This window comes from Dryobates pubescens, chromosome 20, assembly GCF_014839835.1.
Source record: "Dryobates pubescens isolate bDryPub1 chromosome 20, bDryPub1.pri, whole genome shotgun sequence".
NCBI classification, from domain to species: Eukaryota; Metazoa; Chordata; class Aves; order Piciformes; family Picidae; genus Dryobates; species Dryobates pubescens.
The window spans coordinates 21,850,481-21,871,588 of NC_071631.1; the positions used below are offsets into that span (position 1 = coordinate 21,850,481).

General features: G+C 60.3%; 1 protein-coding gene across 1 annotated transcript; it reads right to left on the minus strand.

The window, feature by feature from the left end:
• Positions 1–529: 529 nt before the first annotated feature.
• MYOCD (myocardin) lies at positions 530–18,234 on the minus strand. The gene is made up of 9 exons (XM_054170683.1): positions 18,204–18,234; positions 15,902–16,063; positions 10,859–11,025; positions 9,359–9,484; positions 8,599–8,861; positions 8,114–8,267; positions 5,609–6,553; positions 1,755–1,812; positions 530–1,098 (listed from the first exon to the last, which is right to left on the minus strand). Exons 1-9 carry the CDS (start codon positions 18,217–18,219, stop codon positions 530–532), a joined length of 2,460 nt encoding a protein of 819 aa, XP_054026658.1. The 5' UTR covers positions 18,220–18,234.
• Between the last annotated feature and the right edge of the window lie 2,874 nt (positions 18,235–21,108).

Here is a 21,108-nt window from a genome sequence, read left to right on the forward strand (position 1 = left end):
CCTGGCTGGGCACAGCCTCTCTGCCCACAGCCCCCCTGTGCCCACAGCCCCTGGCCTAGGCACGGCCAAGGTGAGCCCAGCGGGACGGCTGAGCAGGAGGGGAGGAGCAGGCAGCAATGGGTTCTCCTCTCCACGATTTCCCACTGCTACCCTGGTGAGGTCTCCTCCCCACACAGTTCTGTCATGAGCTGCTCCAGTTCTCAGGAGAGTGACTGCTAACACTGGGAGGAAAAAAGGCACAAGAAAGGCAACCAAAGTCCTTGGCAATCTCTAAAGAAGTGTGGTGGAAGGCACTGCTGTCCCCGGAGGGGACGTGGTGATGGAGGAGAACCAAAGCACCAGAGCTGTTGTGCTGTGGATTTGCAGCCACTGGAAGTTCAACCAAGTTTGTCTGCTGGGGAGATGACTCCAGCAGCCCCTGGATGTGGCACATCAGCCCCGCGGGGGCTCTGCTGAGGCAGAAAGGCTGCGCCGGCTGCGGCAGGCTCGCAGCGCCCTGCCCCCGGCGCCCCGCACCCAGCGCCCTCCTTCACCACTGCTGCAGGTGCAGGTCCATGCTGCCGTTCAGGCTGAGGTCAGTGACGTCCAGGAAATCGATGTTGAAGATGCTGGGGCCCGCGGGGGTGAGCGAGCCGAAGCCGGTGGCGGAGCTGGGGGGGGTGAGGTCCAACCACTCCATGGTCTCCCAGGGAGATTCGGTGAAGCTCATCTGCAGCGCGGGGCCGTCGGCAGGGGCAGGGGAGAGCTGCGTCTCCATGGGCGAGAGCGGGGTCTGCAGGATCTCCTGGGAGGTGAGCAGTTCGTCGGCGGCTTTGCCGTTGAACCCCTCCATCATCCCTTCGAAGTGGGGCTCCTCCGCCCCCATCTTCAGCAGGGCGATCTCGCCGACCCTGCCCAGGGGGCTGTGGGCGTTCAGCAGCACCTCGAGGTGGGCATCTCCGCTGCCCGGGCAGTGCTCGAAGGAGAGCTGCGCGGAGGACACCTGCTCGAAGGGGGCCGAGGGCTTGGGCAGCGGAGCGCTGGCGCTCCCTGTGGACACCGTGATCTGAGGCACCTTCTGCAGGCAGGAGCGATCCTCCTTGGCATTGGCTGGCATTTCTGTCAACAAACGAGAGGGGCATGAGGCGCTCGGGGGGCCTCCAGCGCTGCTGGGCACAGCGCCACCGCCACAGCACCTGCCTGGGCTCTTGGCGTGGCCGTGGAGACCCCCTCCCTGCTCAGACCGCTTGGCACTGATGCCCACCCTCCCTGTGGCAAGCTTCCCGGGTTCCTGCTTGCTGACCTCGGCTGCCCTGGTCTTGGACAGAGTCCCCAGGGCAGGAGCGCTGGCAGCTGTCCCCGCGGGGCTGGGCATGGCTCGGGCAGGGCAGGGGCACAGGCAGCACTTTGCACAAGGGGGCACTGGCGGTGTTGGGAGGGGGCACTGGCAGCTCTGGGGTACTGGGGGCTCTGTGGGGTGTGTGTGGGGAGGCTGCTGGCAGTGCTGTGCCCAGGGCTGCTGCCCTCCTGTCCCTGCCGTCCCTGCTCTCTGCGCAGGCTGAGCCCAGGCCACCTCCCCAGGGCTGTGTGCAGGAGAGGCTCCAGCACGCAGTATGGTTTGGGTTCCAGCTCGGTGGCTGCCGGCACAGGGAGAGCAAATGGGAGCTGACCTCAACTCAGGCAGCCCTGCCGTGGTGCACAGTGGGCACTGAGCCCCAGGGGCCAGCACTGGCTGGGGAGGGAGCCCTGGAGGGGAGCAGGGGAGCTGTGCCTACCTCCACTCTCAATCAGCACGTCCAGGAGCTCGTCCATCTGCTGACTTCGTGTCATCTGCTGCAGCCAACGACAAAGAGGAGAGGAGAGGCCATTAGCAGGAGAGTCCCTGTGGCCAGCAGCCAGGTCAGTGGCTCCAGACCCCATCAGTGGCTGTGTGCCATGCAGCAGAGATGCCACTCCAGCAGGGGGCTGGCAGCGGTGTTCAGGTGAGCACTGCCAGGGACCTGGGACAGGAAGGGCAGATCCAGGGAGCATGGCACCACGTTCCCTTCACCCTGCCACCGACCCTCTGCTCAGTGCCCACCACAGACTGCCTCTTCCCAGGGCTCTCAGGACACACTGAGTTTTGGGGCCAGCACCTCGCACTGGCCTGCGATGCCCTGCAGCTCCCTGCAGCCCCCTGGGGACAATGCCCCTGCATCCTGCCCCCCTGCATCCCCCTGGGGACAATGCCCCTGCATCCTGCCCCCCTGCAGCCCCCTGGGGACAATGCCCCTGCATCCTGCCCCCTGCAGCTCCCTGGGGACAATGCCCCTGCATCCTGCCCCCTGCAGCCCCCTGGGGACAATGCCCCTGCATCCTGCCCCCCTGCATCCCCCTGGGGACAATGCCCCTGCATCCTGCCCCTCTGCATCCCCCTGGGGACAATGCCCCTGCATCCTGCCCCCCTGCATCCCCCTGGGGACAATGCCCCTGCATCCTGCCCCTCTGCATCCCCCTGGGGACAATGCCCCTGCATCCTGCCCCCTGCATCCCCCTGAGGACAATGCCCCTGCATCCTGCCCCCCTGCATCCCCCTGGGGACAATGCCCCTGCATCCTGCCCCCTGCATCCCCCTGGGGACAATGCCCCTGCATCCTGCCCCCTGCATCCCCCTGGGGACAATGCCCCTTCATCCTGCCCCCCTGCAGCTCCCTGGGAACAATGCCCCTGCATCCTGCCCCCTGCATCCCCCTGGGGACAATGCCCCTGCATCCTGCCCCCCTGCATCCCCCTGGGGACAATGCCCCTGCATCCTGCCCCCCTGCATCCCCCTGGGGACAATGCCCCAGCATCCTGCCCCCTGCATCCCCCTGGGGACAATGCCCCTGCATCCTGCCCCCTGCATCCCCCTGGGGACAATGCCCCTGCATCCTGCCCCCCTGCAGCTCCCTGGGGACAATGCCCCTGCATCCTGCCCCCCTGCAGCTCCCTGGGGACAATGCCCCTGCATCCTGCCCCCCTGCAGCTCCCTGGGGACAATGCCCCTGCATCCTGCCCCCTGCAGCCCCCTGGGGACAATGCCCCTGCATCCTGCCCTGGGGCTGGCCAGAGCTTCTGCACAGCTCCCTGCCAGCAGGAGCCTGCTGTGTGTCTCCCAGCAGCATCACTGCACTTTCCTAAAGGCACCAGCACCAGGGGGCCCAGGGCTGCTGGCAGACCCTCCCCTGAGGCAGAGGCTTGGTGAGCACTGGAGAGAGTTCCCCACGTGGGATCTGCTGCAGCTGAGGCTGATGGAGTGGCACAGAACACTCTGCCCAGGGGCCACAGAGGGGAGGTGGTTTGGGAATGCTCAAGAGCCTCATGCAGCACTCAGCACCCCAACGAAGACCACACAAAGCCCTGGGGGAGTGGTGTGGGACATCAGGACCCCAGGATGGGCTGGTGCCCTGAAAGCCCAGAAGATGCTGTCCCATCCAGCAGGGTGTCTGACTGCTTTCTGGCTGCCACTCAGCAGCTAACTCCTGCCCTCTCCTGATGGACACAGCCCTCAGACACCCTGTGTCCCCTCTGTGCCTCCTCACAGCACTGCAGCCAGTGCCCAGCTCCAGGGGCACGCTGCTGGCTGTGCTCTCCGCAGTTCCCTGCTCCAGCCATGAGCCTTTGGCGGTGCTGTCCCTGCCGTGGGGCTTTGTGCGGCTCCCTGAAGGCACCGTGCATGTTGCACTCCCCGTGGGGGCTTTACAGCCCAGAGGAGAGGTCCTGCTGCTGCCTGGGGGACCCTGGCTTGGGTGAGGTTGGGCTGCTAGCAGCTGCAGCTTGTGCTGGAGAGCTGGGCAGGGAGAAACTCAATGACATTCAACATGGACAAGTGTGGGATTCTGCACCTGGGGAAGAGCACCCCCAGGGACAGTGCAGGTTGGGACAAGAGCTGTTGGAAGGCAGCCCTGAGGAAAAGGACTTGGGAGTGCTGGAGGCCAGCAGGATGGCCAGGGGCCAGCTGTGTGCCCTGGTGGCTAAGAGGCCAAAGGCATCCTGGGGTGCATTAAGAGCAGTGTGGCCAGCAGCCCCAGGGAGGTTCTCCTGTCTCTCTGCTCTACTCATCTGGACTCCTGTGTCCAGTTCTGGGCTCCCCAGCCCAGGAAGGACAAAGAACTACAGGAGAGAGTCCAGTGCAGGGCCACTGAGATGCTGGGGGCACTGGAACAGCTCTCATGTGAGGAGAGGCTGAGAGCTGGGGCTGGGGAGGAGGAGGCTGAGGAAGGATCTCATCACTGCCTACAAATATCTCAGAGGTGGCTGCCAGGAGGATGGGGCCAGGCTCTGCTCAGTGGTGCCCAGTGACAGGACAAGAGGTACTGGGCATGAACTTGACCCTAGGAAGCTTCATCTAAGCATGAGGAGGAAATTCTCTGCTTTGGGAGTGACAGAGCCTGGAGCAGGCTGCCCAGGGAGGTTCTGGAGTCTCCTTCTGTGGACACTTTCCAACCCCCCTGGCTGTGTTCCTGTGTGCCCTGCTCTGGCAGGGGGTTGGTGAGCTCCAGAGGTCCCTTCCAGCCCCTGCCACGCTGTGATCCTGTGACTGCCCCTCTCCAAACCTTGGTGCCTGCCCAGGGGGTGGGGTGGTGGCTGCTGAAGGGTCAGCTCTGCTCTGCTGGTTGCCTGGTGGGAGGCACAAACCCTGTCTGCTGCAGACCCCCAACTGCAGGTCCTGCTCTGCCTTCCCAAGAGAAGGCTTCCAGGGGAACTGCTCTGCAGCCCAGTGCTCAAAGCCCCTCAGGCACTGTGAGGGGCTGCAGTGGCTCAGCAAGATGCTGAGAAGCCCAGCAGCACTGAGTGGACTCTGCCAGGGCTGCAGGAGCTGTGCCAAGGCTCTCCCAGGGGTTGAGGGATCTGTGCCACAGCTTCCTTGCTCTGGATACAGCTGTGCCAGGGTTCCATGGGTAGGGGAAGCTGTGCCAGGGCTTTCCCAGTGTGGAGAGACCCATGGCAGTGCTCCATGGGGCCAGGAGAACATTGCCAGAGCTCCATGGGGCAGAGGGAGCTGTGCCAGAGCTTCCCCAGGGGTACAGCAAACTGTGCCAGGGCCTCCCCTGCGAGGAGAAGCAGCTGGATTAGGACTCTTCCAGGGCAGAAGAAGATGTGCCAGTGCTCCCCCAGGGCAGAGGAAGCTCTGCCAGGACTGCTCCAGGGGCAGAGGGAGCTGTGCCAGCGCTTAACCAGGAGCAGAGGGAGCTGTGCCAGGGCTCCACAGGACAGAGGATGCTCTGCCAGGACTCTCCCAAGACACAGGGGTCTGTGCCAGTGCTCACCCAGAGGCAGAGAGCAGTGCTGGGATCCCCTCGGGGAAAAAGTGTGCTGTGCCAGGGCCCCCTCAGGGCAGCTGGAGCTGTGCCTGGGCTCCACGGGGCGCAGGACCTGTGCTGTGGTGCGGTGCAACTGCGTGCTGTGGCAGCAAGGCTTTCCCGGGGGACACCCTGCCGAGGACCCTGCGGCGCCACCAGCTTCCACCCCTTGCCCATCTGGGGCACTCTCGCCTCTCCGGGCAGGCCCCCGTGGCACCCACCCCGGGCGCCAGCGGCCCCAGGCTGCGGGGCAAGGCCTCGGCCTGGCTGCCGGCCCCCAGCCCGCGCCCCCGGTGCCCCCCACTCACCGGCGCGGGGCGCAGGCAGGCGCCGTGCGGGGAGCCGCCCTGGCCGTCGGGCGGAGCGCCGGGCGACAGCGCCAGCAGGTAGTGGCTGTTGGGGGAGGGCGGCAGGCTGATGTGCTGGGGGCTCTTGGCAGGCCCCAGGGGAGAGTGCTGGGGGGAGCACTGGGGGCTGAGGAAGGTGGAGGAGGAGACGGAGCCCTGCCCCGCGGGCTCCAGGCAGCGGCTCACGGCGTGGGGCAGCTGCACCCCGCAGTTACTCAGCTTCTCCGAGCTGCCGCCCTGCCCCTTCACGGCCGTCTGTTTGGAGGCGAAGGGACAGCTGGACACTGCGTTCTCTTGCTTGATGGGGACGCCAAAGAAGTGCTGAGGGGGCTGCTGCTTCTCCTCCAGGCCGCCGCTCCTCTTTCGCTTCTGGAGCTGCATCCGCAGCTCTTCCACCTGCCGCTGCTCCTGCTGCAGCTTCCACGTCAGCTCGTTGATCACCTTCTGCTTCTCCACCAGCATCTTGTCCTTCTCCGTGTCCACCCCCTCCAGCTCCAGCTGGATGTTGCCTCCGTTCATGCTGCCCATGAGGCTTTCCTCAGCGCCGCCGGGCACCGGGGAGGGCTGGAGCCCGAACTGCGGGGAGGCCATGGGGCCGTCGTTGAAGGTGTCTGGCAAGGAGCCGCTGACGGAGAGGTCGGAGGAGGCCGGGGAGATGGGCGGCGTGGAGCTGGTGCTGCCGAAGTGGTAGAAGCCGTTGGACAAGAGGCTGGCGGAGGACGGCGGCTGGTAGCCGGGCAGGGAGCTGGCCGGCGTGACCGGGAAGGTGACGGTGGTGATCTCGCTGAAGCTGGGCACGGCGCCGCCGCCGCACTCCTGGAACGGCCGCAGCCGGTCCATCAGCGCCGTCTTGGTCCCCGACACCGGCAAGCCTCGGATCCGGAGCTGCTGCCTCAGCTCTGACACCTAGAGGGAAAGCCAGCGACCGTCAGCCCCGGGGGCAGAGGAGCCCTGTGGACGCCAAACCTTCCGACGAGAAGTCTCAGCTGGCAGGCAGGGCAGAGGTCTGGCCCTCGGCGGCTTGCTGCCAGCAGTCACCGTGCACAGCCCTGACCACTGCATGGCCTGCAGCATCTCACCTTTCCTAGCAGGAAAAGCCTCCCTTCTTCCTCCAGGAAACCAGCAGTGGTCCTTGGGACAGGGAGGTAACCCAAGATTCACCTCCTGGCAGTAGGTGACATAGAATCGCAGGAAGAGACCTTTCAGGTCATCTGGTCCAAGCCTTACCACAGCACTGCCAGGGCACCACTAAACCCTGGCCCTCAGACCACAACTGCATGGCTCTGAAACCCCTCTGCCCTGGGCAGCTTGTTCCAGCCTTTGGCAAACCTTTTAGGGAAGAGGTTGTTCTTCATGTCCAACCCAAATGTCCCCTGGTGCAATCTGAGGCCTGTTGCCTGCTCCCTGGGAGAAGAGACCAACCCCCACCCTCCTTCCAGGAAGTTGTAAAGAGTGACAAGGTCTCCCCTAAGCCTCTTTTCCACTCAGCAGAAGGCTTTCACACTGACCAGGAGCTGGCTGATGGCATCCTTTAGCTCAGAGAATGTGACCATGTGTCTTGGAGGGAAATGCTCCATGGTCAGGCGTCTGCACGTGGTTGAGGCATCTGAGCTATGGCCAAACTCAAGTTCTCTCTCCCTCATCTTATTGCCTCCAGGTCTCTAGGGACTCCTGAAAGGATTTGGCTTTCTCCATGGCTGAGGCCTCAGGAACAGAGCATAAAAGGACACTGCCCAGGGAGGTGATGGAGTCCCCATCCCTGGAGGTGTTCAAAAAGGGATTGGATGTGGCACTTGGAGCCATGGGTTAGCTGTCAGGAGGTGCTGGGTGACAGGTTGGAGTTGATCTTTGAGGTCTTTTCCAGCCTTACTGATTCTATGATTCTATGACTGTTGTTGTCAGTGATTGTCCCTCCTGCCCTGCCTGCCTTGGCTCCCTGGGAGCTTGAGCTGCTATCAAAGCAGTGCCCACAGCTGCAGCCCCCAGGAGATGCCTTCTTGTGCAGAGAGCTGAGCTGGCCTGGCTGCAGTGACCACTGAGCAGCTGAGTGGACGTGGTGCTGACCTCTTAGCTTCTGGCTGGTTTGCTGGCAGAATCCATGATGCCCACCATAAAGCCACAGAAGGTGTGGAGCCATGAGCTGCAGGAGCAGAGGTTGTCCTCTAGCCCTTGAGCTGCTGGCCTGGCCTGCAGCCACCTCAAGTCCTAGCTAAGGCTACGTGCTCTGGAGCAAGGCACACAGAGGCCCCCTGCAGAGCAGCAAAACTTCAGCTACTGCCACAGTGACCAGCTCTGCTGTGATGTCCTCCTGGCTGTGCTCATGCCATGCTGGTTCTGCAGTGCCAGCTCAGCCTCTGGCACTGCCGTGCCCTGCCCTGCATTGCACTGCATGCTACAAGGGCAGCAAAGCACGTTTGGGCAGCGTGACCCTGCACCAGCTCCTGCACCAGCAAAGTCTGTACTCACCTTCAGATCATCCAGGTTGGATGGCAGAGGGCCTGGCTTGATGGAGGAGACACAAGTCTGGCCTGAGAAGGTGGTTTTCACAGGAGAGAGAGGGGTGCTGGTGACAGAAGCTGATGAAGAATTTGAGCTTTTGACCATTTGCTCATTGGATTGCCTGGAATAACAAAGCAGATGTTGGCCTCTGTGCCAGCTGTGCCATCTCTGCTCCCTTGGGGCTGCTGTCTGTCTCCTGTAATAGGAAGACTGAAGGACTGCCAGCCCCAAGGAGAACCAGGCTGGGCTGTAAGGAGATTGCTGGTGACCCACCAGCAGGTCACTGGTGCCCCAGCCAGTGCACAAAGCCAGAGTGGCTCTGCAGAGACTGCTGTGCCCCTGGCTTGTGTTTCACCTGCATGCCTCCACCCCCCTGCACCGCCCCAGGTGAGCACAGCAGAAGTGTGGGGGGAGCCAGGACTAACCCCTGCTGTTGGCACAGTGCCACTCACTTTAGCTGGCCTTGGTGCATCCCTGGGTAGCTGAAGTGCTGCTGTTGCTGCTGCTGCTGCTGCTGCTGCTGGCTGAGAATCTGGAGCTGCAGGAAGAGCTGCTGCTGCTGGAGGAGCCTGGCATAGGCAGAGTCCATGGGTGGGGGAGACTTCTCTGCCTTCTGGTCAGGGGGGATGTACTGGTGGTACTTCAGCTTCTTCACCTTGGGCTTGGTGTCCTTGGGCTTTTTGTGACGGTTCTTGTTGTCACTGGAGGATTTGGACTGTTGGACCAAGAAGGAGAGGCATTAGCTGGGGGAAGAGCTCCTGCCACCCCTGTAGGAACTCAGAGGCCCAGGACAGAGCAAGGCAGCTCCAGGAGCTGCTGAGCCTGCGTGGGGGACTGCCTAGGGCTCCCTCTCAGTTGTGCTGGAGAGCACATGAGCTGAAGGCCTCTCCTTGCCTGGAAGGTGCTTCGGTGTTGCCTTGTATGCCCTGCTCCCAGCCCCAGGGGATGCTGCCAGTGCAGACCCTGAGCAGTCACCTCTAGCAGGGTGTAATGCTGCACCTCCTGAGGTTACAAATGGAAGCAAACTGCAGCTTCTGACCACGAGGTTTAGCTCCCCACATTGCCCAAGCCTTGAAGGCCAATCCCCCAAACCCCTCACGCATGGGGGCAGCACACAGCGCTTGAGGCTTGGCCTCAGCCAGGTGCCAGGGGCAGCCTGGGGGCAGCCTGGGGGCAGCCTGGGGGCAGCCTGGTGGCGCAGGCGTAAGTTACCTTCACGGCAGAGGGCACTGCGAGGCTTGGGCTCTCCTGCCCTGCTGGCTGCTTGGGGCTGTCACACTGGCTGCCCTGCCCTGGGGCTGGGTCTGTGGTGTGGCTGTCAGCACTGTGGGGGTGATCCTGCAAGGGAGAGGTGAGCTGTGACATGGGGTGGGAATGTTCCCAGTCCATCCCAGTGCCACCATGCCAATCCCAGCCCATTATCCCCACTCCCCTGGCTAGCTCAGTCGTTCCCTGCTCCTCTGCTTCCCCCCTTCACCCCAGTCCTCTGTAGTCTCCTGGTCCTACCTATTCCACCCCAACCCCTCAATCCTCCTTCTCCTCCTAGTCCACCGCTGGCTTCTCAGTGTCCACCAGACTAGCCCAGTCCCCACAGTGCACCTCTGGCTGGTTCCAGCCCCTGTGGTCCTCCCACTCCCCTGTCCAGGTCTTCCCAATGCCTCCAGTCTGTCTCAGTCCACCTCAGCTCACTGCAGTTCCCCCAGTCCCCCACCCTCCCGGGACCCGCCCCGGCTGCCGGCGGCAGCAGTACCTGCGGTGGCCAGCAGGGAGCGCTGTAGACACGTGCAGCGGGGAACCCCTCACCCTTCCCCGGACACGGGGACACCAAACTCCGCGGACACAGGGACCCCTCACCCTCCCCCGGACACGGGGACACCAAACTCCGCGGACACAGGGACCCCTCACCCTCCCCCGGACACGGGGACACCAAACTCCGCGGACACAGGGACCCCTCACCCTCCCCCGGACACGGGGACACCAAACTCCGCGGACACGGGGACACTTCACACCCTCCCCCGGACACGGGGACACCAAACTCCGCGGACACAGGGACCCCTCACCCTCCCCCGGACACGGGGACACCAAACTCCGCGGACACAGGGACCCCTCACCCTCCCCCGGACACGGGGACACCAAACTCCGCGGACACAGGGACCCCTCACCCTCCCCCGGACACGGGGACACCAAACTCCGCGGACACAGGGACCCCTCACCCTCCCCCGGACACGGGGACACCAAACTCCGCGGACACAGGGACACTTCACACCCTCCCTCGGACACGGGGACACCAAACTCCGCGGACACAGGGACCCCTCACCCTCCCCCGGACACGGGGACACCAAACTCCGCGGACACGGGGACACTTCACACCCTCCCCCGGACACGGGGACACCAAACTCCGCGGACACAGGGGACCCCTCACCCCTCCCCCGGACACGGGGACACCAAACTCCGCGGACACAGGGACCCCTCACCCTCCCCCGGACACGGGGACACCAAACTCCACGGACACGGGGACACTTCACACCCTTCCCCGGACACGGGGACCCCTCACCCTCCCCCGGGCACAGGGATACCTCACATCAACCCCCCACACCCGCAGCCGGGGACACCGAGCCCACCCCACGGACACAGGGCCGGTTCCGAGGCCCAGCCCTCCTGCCCGTCTCGTCCCCACCCCGGGTACACACGGTGCCGGTGCCCGAGCCTGACCTGCAGCGCCCCGGCAGGGGCTGGCTCCGGGGCCTTGGTGCCCGCTGCCGGCTCGGTGGTGCCCGGCGAGTCTTGGCCGCGGGCCTGCTCCGGGGACAGTCCATCGTTGCTGCTGTCCTCGTCGAAGGCAAAGGCATCGGCAGGCTTGGGGAAGCTGACCTGGGTGCCTGCCAGAGGAGAGGGGATACGGTCAGGGCGCTGAGCAGGACACGAGTGGGGCAGTGGGAGGGACAAGGGTGAGCCCCGTGGGATGTCCCTGTGCCTGCAGCCACTTGTCCAGAGCCGGCCGTGGGCAAAGGCTGCGGTGCTCAGAGCTCAGACTCCTCCTGACCCCAGCCCTGCACAGGGCAGCAGCTGATGTGAGCCTGTGTCCCAGGCTGGTGGGAGAGCAGCTGGCACCTGCCACGGACCATGCTTCCTGTGAGAGGGAGCGAGGAGACATCTGAGGAGCCTGGCCTGCCAGGGCAGGAGGCTTTGTGCAGGCAGGGGAGGCTGGTGCCCTGTTGGGCTGAGGTGTGAGTCACCCTCTCCATCAGCTGGGCACCATGACTGGGAGCCTACACTATATGTGGGGCCCTATCCTCAGCAAAAGGATTGAAATCCACCCACAGAGTGACCTACAGCAGCCATCAGGGTTGGACCAGGCTGCAGCTGAAGAGAGGCTTCTCGAGCCTGTCTCTGTCACAGAGCCACAGAAACATTCTCGTTGGAACAGACCCTCGGGATCACCAAGTCCAACCCAGAACCCTACCCTGCAAGGGTCACCCCTAAACCAGAGCCCCAAGCACCACATCCAAACCACCTTCAGGGTTGGGGACTCCACCACCTCCCTGGGCAGCACATTCCAATCCCTGACCACTCTTGCTGGGAACAAATGTTTCCTACTGCCCAGTCTAAACCTCCCCAGTGGCAGCTTGAGGCCATTGCCTCTTGTTCTGTCACTAATTGCCTGTGAGAAGAGACCAGCAGCAGCCTCTCCACAGTCTCCTTTCAGGTAGCTGCAGAGAGCCAGGAGGTCTCCCCTCAGCCTCCTCTGTTTCACACTAACCATCCCCAGCTCCTTCAGTTGCTCTCCATCAGATTTACTCTTCAGGCCTTTCCCAGCTTCCTTGCCCTGCTCTGCCCTGGCTCCAGCACCTCCACACCTCTCTTGGATTGAGGTGCCCAGAACTGGACACAACACTCCAGGTGTGGCCTCCCCAGAGCTGAGTACAAGCTTCACCCAAGTGAGGTGCTTCAAACCATCACCTCCCCGACAGCCCCAACCTGCTTCTCCCCCCTGCAGGGCTCCCCCCATGCTATCTCCCAGCGAGATGGGCAAGAGCTCTTGAGCCCCTGGGGTGTGCTGAGAGATAAAGTGCTGAGAAAGAAAAGGTCTCCTGTGAGTCTGGGGAGAGCTGCAGGTGGGGGCTGAGGAAGGAGCAGAGTGACCATGCTGGTAATCTGCTCCTGCTCATGCCTGGCATTTGTCAGGCAGCCTGGCACGCCGATAGCGAGGTGACAAATGGGGAAATAGGAAGGGGACAAACTTCCACCTGTCCCTGCTGCTGGTGGAGCAATGTGCAGCTTCTCACCAACCCCTGCCCCTATCTGGGAGATAAGGCTTATCTCTGCCTGCTCCAGCTCATGGTGCCAGGGTGGGCGAGGAAACAGGGAGTGCTGGCTCCTTGCCCCGAGCTGCTGCCCAGCCACCAAGTGGGGTGGGGATATGAGATCAGCTGCATCCCCTGGAGAGCCTCTTCTCCCTGTGCTGCAGGGCAGGGGCTCCTCATCTGACCCTGCAGTCAGAGCCTGGGCCCTCTCTGCCAGAGGCAGCACACACACCAGGACTCCCCTGAGGAGCTGCAACCCTGCAAGCCAGCTGGGCCGGGTGGGAGCTGTCCCCATGCCTGCAGACAAGCATGGGCATCGCCCCTCGGGAGAAGGGACAGCCAGCGAGGAGCGCTTCTGCAGCTGCAAGGCACCCACGGGGCTGGCATGCAATAACCACACCTTGAGCCCTGCGAAAGCCCAAGGGACCCTCAGGACACAGCAGCAGCCTGGAGCACGACAGGAATGTGCTGCATCCTGCTGCCTGATACCAGGGGCTGTGCCGGGTGGGGAATGCTGCCCTTATCTGTCCTGCTCTCACCCAGCCCGGGGCTGACCCTATTGTTTCACCGTCCCCTGTCTCTGCCCTAATCTGAGGCAGCGCGGTGCTCGCTCGGGGCTGTTGCTAATGCTGGGTATTGTCCTCTGCAGCGTATTGGACGGAGTGATGACAAGGACCTGGTAAAAAAGGCTTCTTGTATCACTGCTCAGCTATGCAGGGCACTGGCGGCCTCCTGTCACTGGGACGCTAGGGCCGTTGGTCGGGGTCTGGCATTTTCTGCTCGCCCTGCCGGAGGTGATTAGAGGAACACGTCAGCTGAACTTTCCACTGCATAAACAGTCGAGATTCCAAGGTTAAAGTGAAATGATTTTAGGCCCTGTCATCTCCCTGCTATTGCAAAAACAAAAGGCTTAACCTCCTCAAGCGCCGCCGCTCATCTCCGCGCCGGGCTCAGCCCCGCGCCCCAAACGGGCAGCGCCGCAGGGCACCTCCGCGGGGCTCCGGAGATCAGCTGGGGGATCCTGCGGCCCGAGGCTCTTCTCCTGCGGAAACCTGAGAGCTGGGATCGTGTTCCCGGTGCAGCTGCACCACGTCCTTCCCGGGGCACCCGCCACTACCGAGCAACTTCAGGTCTGACCCTAGCGCGCTGCGTGTTTCACCCTACATGGGATAAAGCTGGCTGCCAGGAGGCATTTTTCCCTCAGCAATGTGTGAGGAGGACCTTGCAAAAGGGAGAAATTTAAAGTTGGACAAAACATTCGAAGCCAGACTCTTTGTTTTAACAATTATGTCCTGTAAATGTCTGTTTACCACCAGCTCCTGACAAGGCAGCTGGAGAGGAGCTCTGCTCAGACTTCAAACGCCTTGGCCCGGGCTCCCAGCTCGAGGCCGGAGCTGAGCTCAGCCTGCCTCAGATGTTGCTAAATGGGAGGGATTTGAATATTTTCTTTTTTTTTCCCTTTTTATTTCCCCCCCCCCCCCACTGTGCTCTCCCTCAGTAAGTGGCTGGGGAGGTTGTACTTCAACTCTCCTTAAACATCCCTCTTCAGGCAGGGCCCTGGAACATTTCACCTTCCAAGATGAAAGCAAGCTGCGAGGCGCTGGGAACCCAGCGGCTCAAGGGCCAGGCTGCAGCAGCCTCCCTCTGAGCGCTCTGTGCACTCCACAGAGGGGACACCAGGAGCAGGAGCAGCACAGAGCAGGATCTGAGCCTGGAAAAATCTAATGGCATTCGTACTGCTTTCTGAGATGAAAGGAAAATCAAAGCTCTTCCACTTTCAGTTCCCATTTTTGGCCTCTCTCCCATCCTTCAGACTCTCCCTGTGCCAAAGCCCTGCCACTGTCCTCAGCTTGCTCTAAGCCCCAGAACAGGCACTTGATGTGAGGTTGTTCCATGGATTGAGGATCCAGGAGCACCAGAACAGAGTTCCTGAGGGGCAGAGCATCTCTCTGTGACCCAGGGGTCAACCTGGGCATGCAGAGATGGCCCCAGGCTTGACAAATGCAGCCTGCTGTCCTGGCACTCCAGGATGCTGCCACAGGCAAGTGACCTTTCCCAAAGAACACTGCAGGCCCCACTTGGGGATTTGGAGCAATGGAAGCACGTTGGGACAGTTCAAACCCAAGTGCTGCTGAAGTGCCAGAACTGAGCCATGGGGCAGTTGGCTGCAAGTCACTGGATGCTGTGAGTACTGGGAGGGTTCAAATCCAGTTCTGGTGCGTGCCTCAATCCCAGGAACATTCCAGGTGAGGTTGGTTGGGCTCTGAGCAACCTGCTCTAGTGGCAGATGTCCCTGCTGACTGCAGGGGGCTTGGACTAGATGACCTTTAATGGACCTTCCAACCCAACCCATTCTATGACCATTCCTGCCCCTGTTTTTTGACCTCCTTGTCCTGGCACTGGACCTGGGTGAAATCAGAGTCATTTTTTGCTTTGTATGGGCTCCCACAGCAGCCTCCTGCAACAGCAAGGGGGAAGTAATTGTGGAGGATTCTTCCTCCCTCCTCTGGCTGGGGGTAGGTGATGGGGCAGAGCCAAGCCTGGGCACAAGTCAGCTGCTGGGTGTGTAGGAGTGTGCCCTGCTTTGGGGGGCAGGCAGCTCCTCAGGCTCCCATCAGTCTAGCACCACAGGGATGCTTCCCTATCCCAGGAGGTCTCTGTTTGGCTTTGTACACCACTAGCACCAGTGGGAAACAAAGAGAACCTTGACCTCATAGAGCCACAGAATGGTTTGGGTTGGAAAGGACCTTCAAGATCATCCAGTTCCAACCCCCTGCATGGGCAGGGACACCTCTCACCAGCCCAAGTTGCTCAAGGCCTCATCCAGCCTGGCCTTGAAGAACCCTGGGCAACCTGTTCCTGTGTCTCACCACCCTCACAGTCAAGAATTTCTTCCTTGTCTCCAATCTCAGTCTCCCCTCTTCCAGCTCAGAGCTTCCTGTCACTCCCAGCCCTTGTCAAAAGGCCCTCCCCAGCCTTCTTGTAGCCCCCTTCAGATACTGGAAGGCTGCTCTAAGGTCTCTCTTCTCCAGGCTGGACTGGTCCACTTCACCCCCCCACCTACTGGGGGGGAAAAGCTTGGAGATGGGAGAATCCAGGCTGGCCTCAACCACAGTGTGCACCCAGGTCCTCTCCCAGGAGAGGGAGGAAGGTGTCCTGTGTCCAGCAGCACCATTTACACCCTGCAAGCCTTGGGAAGGGGTTTGAGAAGGGAAGTTCTTTCTGAGGGGCCATGGCTGAGCAGTTCAGCTTTGGCCTTTGCTCTCTTTGCATAGTCTGGGTGAGGCAGCCTGGGCTGTGCTGTGCTGTGCTGGCTGCTTGCTAGGGAAATCATCAAACTGAAGCAATAGATGCAGCTTCTCAGTGCAGGCTGCTGGCTCCCTGCAGCCCCTGTGGCCCCATCCTGATAACCTGGCCAGTGCACACAACACAGCCTGGTCTCTTGCAGTACCTTTGATGGCCTCCTTCACAGAAGAGTCCACAGGAATGATGTTCTTCTCCACCAGCTCCAAAGGCCCTGGCCTGAGAGCAATCTTTTCATTGAGATCATCTGCCAGTCTGGCTCTCTTCAGCTTCATTTGGGTGGACTGGATGGACCCCTCTGCAGCTGAGTCTGCAAGGCCAAAGGGAAGGCATCAGGTGAGGAGCTGGGGTGGCTGTTAGCAGAGTGCTCAGCGAGGATGTGCTCAGCCTCTCTGGGGTGCAGCCAAAGCCTAAGCATGGCTCAGTGCACAGCAGGAGCTGCTCTGGGGCTGGGAGGCAGGATGCTGGACTGGAGAGGGCTGGTGGGTTTGGGGCATGAGTCCTCCTCTGAGCCTTAAGTTCAGCTTCTCCACTCCCAAGCAAGATCCAGCCTGGGCTTGCAAACCCAGCCTGCAACCAGATCATCCTGCCCAGAGCCCAGGAATGATCTGCAATGGAAACTTCATTAACCAGCCAAAAGTGAACTCCAGCTTCTGCCTACCAGGAGCCCTTGGTCCTTGTGAGCTAATTCAGATGGATCCCTGCTTCTGAGGAGCAGCAGGAGAGCAGAACCATTAATGGTGTTTGACAGCTGGAGTAAATGGTTTACTCTGGAAGATCAAAAGCTGAGTCTTTGGGAGGGGATGTTTGGAGGTGGCATGGCTGCACTGCTCCAGGCCTTCAGAGCAAAAGGCAGCTGGAATGGAGCATAACAAAAGCAGCTAGATCTGGAAGCTGAGCCCTACCAAACCCAGCAGGGGAGTCCCCAGTTGTTGGGTGGTGACAGAAGAGTAGCCAACTAAACAGAAAGGTGTCCTGGGCACAGCTGATGTGGCTCCTCTGGTGGCTCAGGGGTGAGCAGAGAGGGAGCAGGATTCTAAACCACACTCTCCATACCCTCAGAGTCTACAGTGAGGAGAGCTGCACCTGCCTGCAAACACTGCACACTCTCCTAGAAGAGACACTGCAGGCAACAAAAGCTTGATGCTGGTGACAGCTTGTCTGCAGGAGGCCAGAAGAGGTGACCCAGTGTCCCTCCTGCCCCACGCTGCACAGGGCAGTGACCACACAGGGCCAGGGAGCTCCTCGGGGTGGGCAGCGACACAAGGTGTGCCTGTGAGGTGCTTAGATGGTTCAGAGTGTCTCAGCTGGCCAGCTTCAACCACCTCGAGGCACTGCTATGAGCCCAATGGAGTCCATGGCAGGCCAGGGCACACCTCCACCAGATGCAGTGTGACAGAGCTGTGAGCAGAGGCTGTGCCCAGGATGTGTGTGTGGGGGGCACAGGAGCTTGCTCAGCACACAGCCTCTGCCCCACCTCTCCTCTGGCTGATGACTGCAGCTGCCTGCACATCTGGCTTACACAGCTCCAGTGGTGTTGCTCCTGTTGTTTAACCTAAGGAAAAGAGACCTCACACCTGTTCAACAGGCAGTGGTGCCAGGGCTGCAGCACTGCTCTGCTGTCAGGGATGGAGACCCAAGGAAAAGCAAGGCAGTGCCACCAGCCCAGCATGGGCCCCTGGCTCAGCCCTCCTGCATGCCAGGGGAGAAAGGAGCAGGGATTTCATCCTTCTGAGAGCAGAGGCCAGCATTTGAGCTGCCAGAGCCAGCTGCTTCCTCCAGGCGACTGACAGGAGCTGAGGAGAGAGGCTGCACATCCTCCCTGTCTCTCAGGAGCTCCTTATCTCTGGAGATAAGGAGGGACACTGCAGTGCTCTGCTGTCTGTGATGGGATGCAGTGGAGCAGTGCCAGCTCCCTGGCTGGGAGAGGGGAGAGCTGCTGTGGCTCCCCTTTTCCTGTGGCTGTGCTGGGGTCATTGGCTGCATGGCTGTGGATGCTCACTGAGAATATTCAGGGTTATGGCGAAACAAAGGCTGTGCAGCTTTGGAGGCTATTGCAACCACCTGCTGCAGAGGTTCCAGTGCCCTGGACTGCTCTGGGTATGCTTTTCATGAGGATCAGATGTTGGCATCTCTGTCTAACAGAGTCCTCTCTCACAGCTGTCCTGTACCCTGCTGTCCTCCAGAGCATCTCAGACTGGTCCCTGCCAGAGATGGCAGAAAGATTAGAGGGCCTTGGGCCTGCTTCTGCCAGGGATCAAATCTGTGTCCTGCCTCCTGAAGACCAGGTCTGGGCTGAATCCCATACAAAGTGTCCCTCTCCTCTCCCATCTGCCTCTCCTGATGATGAGTTAATGATGAGAGTCCTGAAGGGAAGCTGAGTGGGGCAGAAGAGACAGAAGTCCCGAGGCAGGAGACTCAAGGAGCAGGAGAAGCTCAGGCAGGCTTACCTTGTAAAATGTGCATATTGACCAGGTCTGATCGCTCAGGCCTGCTTCTGATCTTGTGCTTGAGATAATCTTCAGTCTGCAGAACACAAATGCAGAGAGTTACCTGGCTAGAGCAGCAGGAAGGCACAGACAGCATCTGCCCCTCTGCTGTCCCCTGCTGCTCCTGGATTCAGTACAAGCTGGGGAGGCTGAGCCTGAGCTCACTGCTCGTTCCTGGGCAGAAGGTGTTCCGAAGGGAACGATGTGCATGGAGCTGCTGCCTGTGCCCTGCACCCACTCCTAAGCTGGGTCTTTACCTTGGGCTGCTGGCGCCTGAAGCGTTCTGAGAGCTCATGGAAAGAATGAGACCTAAGCCCTGGGGGTGGTGGATCTGCTCCTAGATTAGCAGACCAGGAAACCTCAGAGAGCTGCAGCAGGCAGCTCCTGTGGCAGCCTGGCACAGGGAGGGGAGACCCCAGCCTGAGCAAGTCGTGGAGATAGCCAGATTCATTACCCAGCTCAGCCACAAGGTTTAGCTGCAGTCTTGCAGCTCCTGTGCTCTCTGGCTCCTCACCATAGCTATGATGTGAGCTTGGGAAATCCACTTTGAAAATCACTGCAGCTGAGCTTGAGGGGAACGTGGTCCTTGAGCCTTGTGCCAACTGCCTCATGCCTTTAGGAGCAGAAAGCACACAGGGTACAACAGTGCCAACCCCTGGGGCCAAGGAAGCCAGTGCTGAGGGCAGCTGACCTTGAGAATACACATGCAAAGCTTATCTCCTGGGGAAGAAGAACCAGAGCACAACTTGGACACATTTTTAGCTGCTTGCTGAGTTCAGATGAAAGAAAACATAGCACAAAAAGTTGCAGAGGGTCAAAGAGGATAAGATCTAAAGGGTAAATAGAAGAGAACAGTGCAAGCAGCTGGAGCAGAAGTGGAAAACCATTAAGACAATATGCAGAGGATCATGAGAAGAAGGTTTTGTAAGGACTTCTGTAGCTGGGACAAGGCAGTGGAAAGTGCTGCTTGTGTTCCACGAGGAGGAGAAATAGTTTTGAATGCTGCTGGGATGCCTGCAGGGCTTAATGCCTTCTAAAACCACCCTCACCACCAAGCTAAATGGCCATCTGTCCATCACATGGGGAAGCCAAGGACCTCCAGCAACCAAGGAGGAGAAGCTCCAGATTGGAGAACAGGTTGGAGGACACTCAGATGAATGAAATGTTCCCAAAGAGTTTGAGATGCACAAGGCTGGAGTGACAGCAACTACCTGGTGAGGCGCCAGGACACTGGGCAAGGGAGATGCTCTAAGTGAGGTGGGGAGAAGAAATCAGACAATTCTAAACTGGACAGCAAGGTACTGAGCCAAGTAGGTGAGCTCTATAAATAGGTTTTGAAGGTATCAAGGAGCTGAGACACAGCCAGGATGGATTCATCAAGGGCAAAGCACATCACACCTGAGCTCCATGCATGGAGAGATGACAGATTCCTGTCAGAGGAATGGATGTCTTGTAGCTTGACTTTGGCCACTATCTCACATGGCTTTTCTCCCCTGCAGGCCAGAGAATTGTGGTCTGGGTAAGACCAGCATAAAAAAGGAGCATACCTGGGGGTCACCAGAGGAGTTAGGAATTGCTCACAGCATGTATCAAATCCTGTGGCACAGAAACCTTTCCTGCCAGTTTTCCTTACCAATATTCCTGAATGCCTTGGACAGCAGCAGACAGACTCCTTAGCTCTGGAACAGCCAAGGCTAACAGCACAGTGGAACAGGACTGGGTGGAATTGAAGGAGTGATCTGAAATGCCTTTGATAACCTTTCAAGAAGGACATTTGGAAAGGACTCTGCTCAGCTCACATCCACAGCTAAGCCAGTTGATTCAGCTCTGGGTTGGATAAAGACTTAAGCCACCAGAGATGCCTCTGTAGTGGTCACTGGAGAGTGGACTTAGGCAGAAATTAGCTACTTCATAGGCAGCAGAAAAAAAATGATCTCAAAGGCTCTGGAGGGTCCAGTGAGCAGCAGCTGAGCCATGTGCCCAGACCAGCAGGCACTTGTCTGGGAGACACAGTGAAGGATTTGCCCTAGGCCTAGCAAGGTCTCATTCTGTGCCCTGTGCCATCCAGGGTATGGATGATGGCTCAGGAGTCATTACTGGGCCAGAGGGGGATCAAGGAGGAGAGCTGAAGGGAAAGGAGGTTCATCAGTATCCTATAGGGAAACAGGATGCAGGATCTCTCTTCCAAGTGCTCCCAGAACAAACAGCTCTGCTTGTGCAAGCATGCAGGGGGAAAGGGATGGCCTTAGACTTCAGATGAGCAGCTTGGGCTGGGAACCAGGGCCCTGCTCCCAGCACAGGTTAGAGAGCTCTGGAGCAGGCTGCTGGGGGTGGGATGTCCGTCGGGGGTCAGACATCTGTCAGGAGTGACCCAGATGGGGCTGATCTGCTCAGGGGCAGGGGCAGAGGCACCACAGCTGCTGCCTGCAGCCCTTCCCTGCCAGGCTTGCTGGGTGCTGGGGGCAGTGCACAGCCCTGCTGAGCCAGCCTGCCTCAGGAGCCAGCCTGCTGCCTGTCCTCCAGTCAGCAATCTATTACAGGACGCCGAGTTCAAAGCCTGCTGGCCTGGCCTGCTGCCAGCCTGCCCCTGACATGTTTAAACAAACAACAGACACTTTATTTACTGAAGCCTTTACAACTCCTTCCCCTCCTTCTCCCCTGTATTTTTTGCCCAGCTTGTTTTGCCCAGCACAATCCCTCGCTGGGGCCATGGGGGTTTGCCTGGCTCCTGTGCCAGGTCAGAGCACGCTGCTGCCTGCACCTCAGCGCAGTTAAATTCACCTCAGGCTTTCCCAGCTAATCCTGCTCCTGCCTTGGGGCTAAGCCTGGCTTGCTGTCCTGCAGCTGGGGCATTGCTCCTGTGGAG

Excerpts from the sequence above, each read along its gene's own strand:
- MYOCD (XM_054170683.1), bottom strand. Across the intron at positions 8,862-9,358 it reads CAGTGCCCTCTGCCGTGAAG|TCCAAATCCTCCAGTGACAA; the intron begins GTAACTTACGCC and ends TTGGTCCAACAG. Across the intron at positions 8,268-8,598 it reads ATGCACCAAGGCCAGCTAAA|GCAATCCAATGAGCAAATGG; the intron begins GTGAGTGGCACT and ends TTGTTATTCCAG.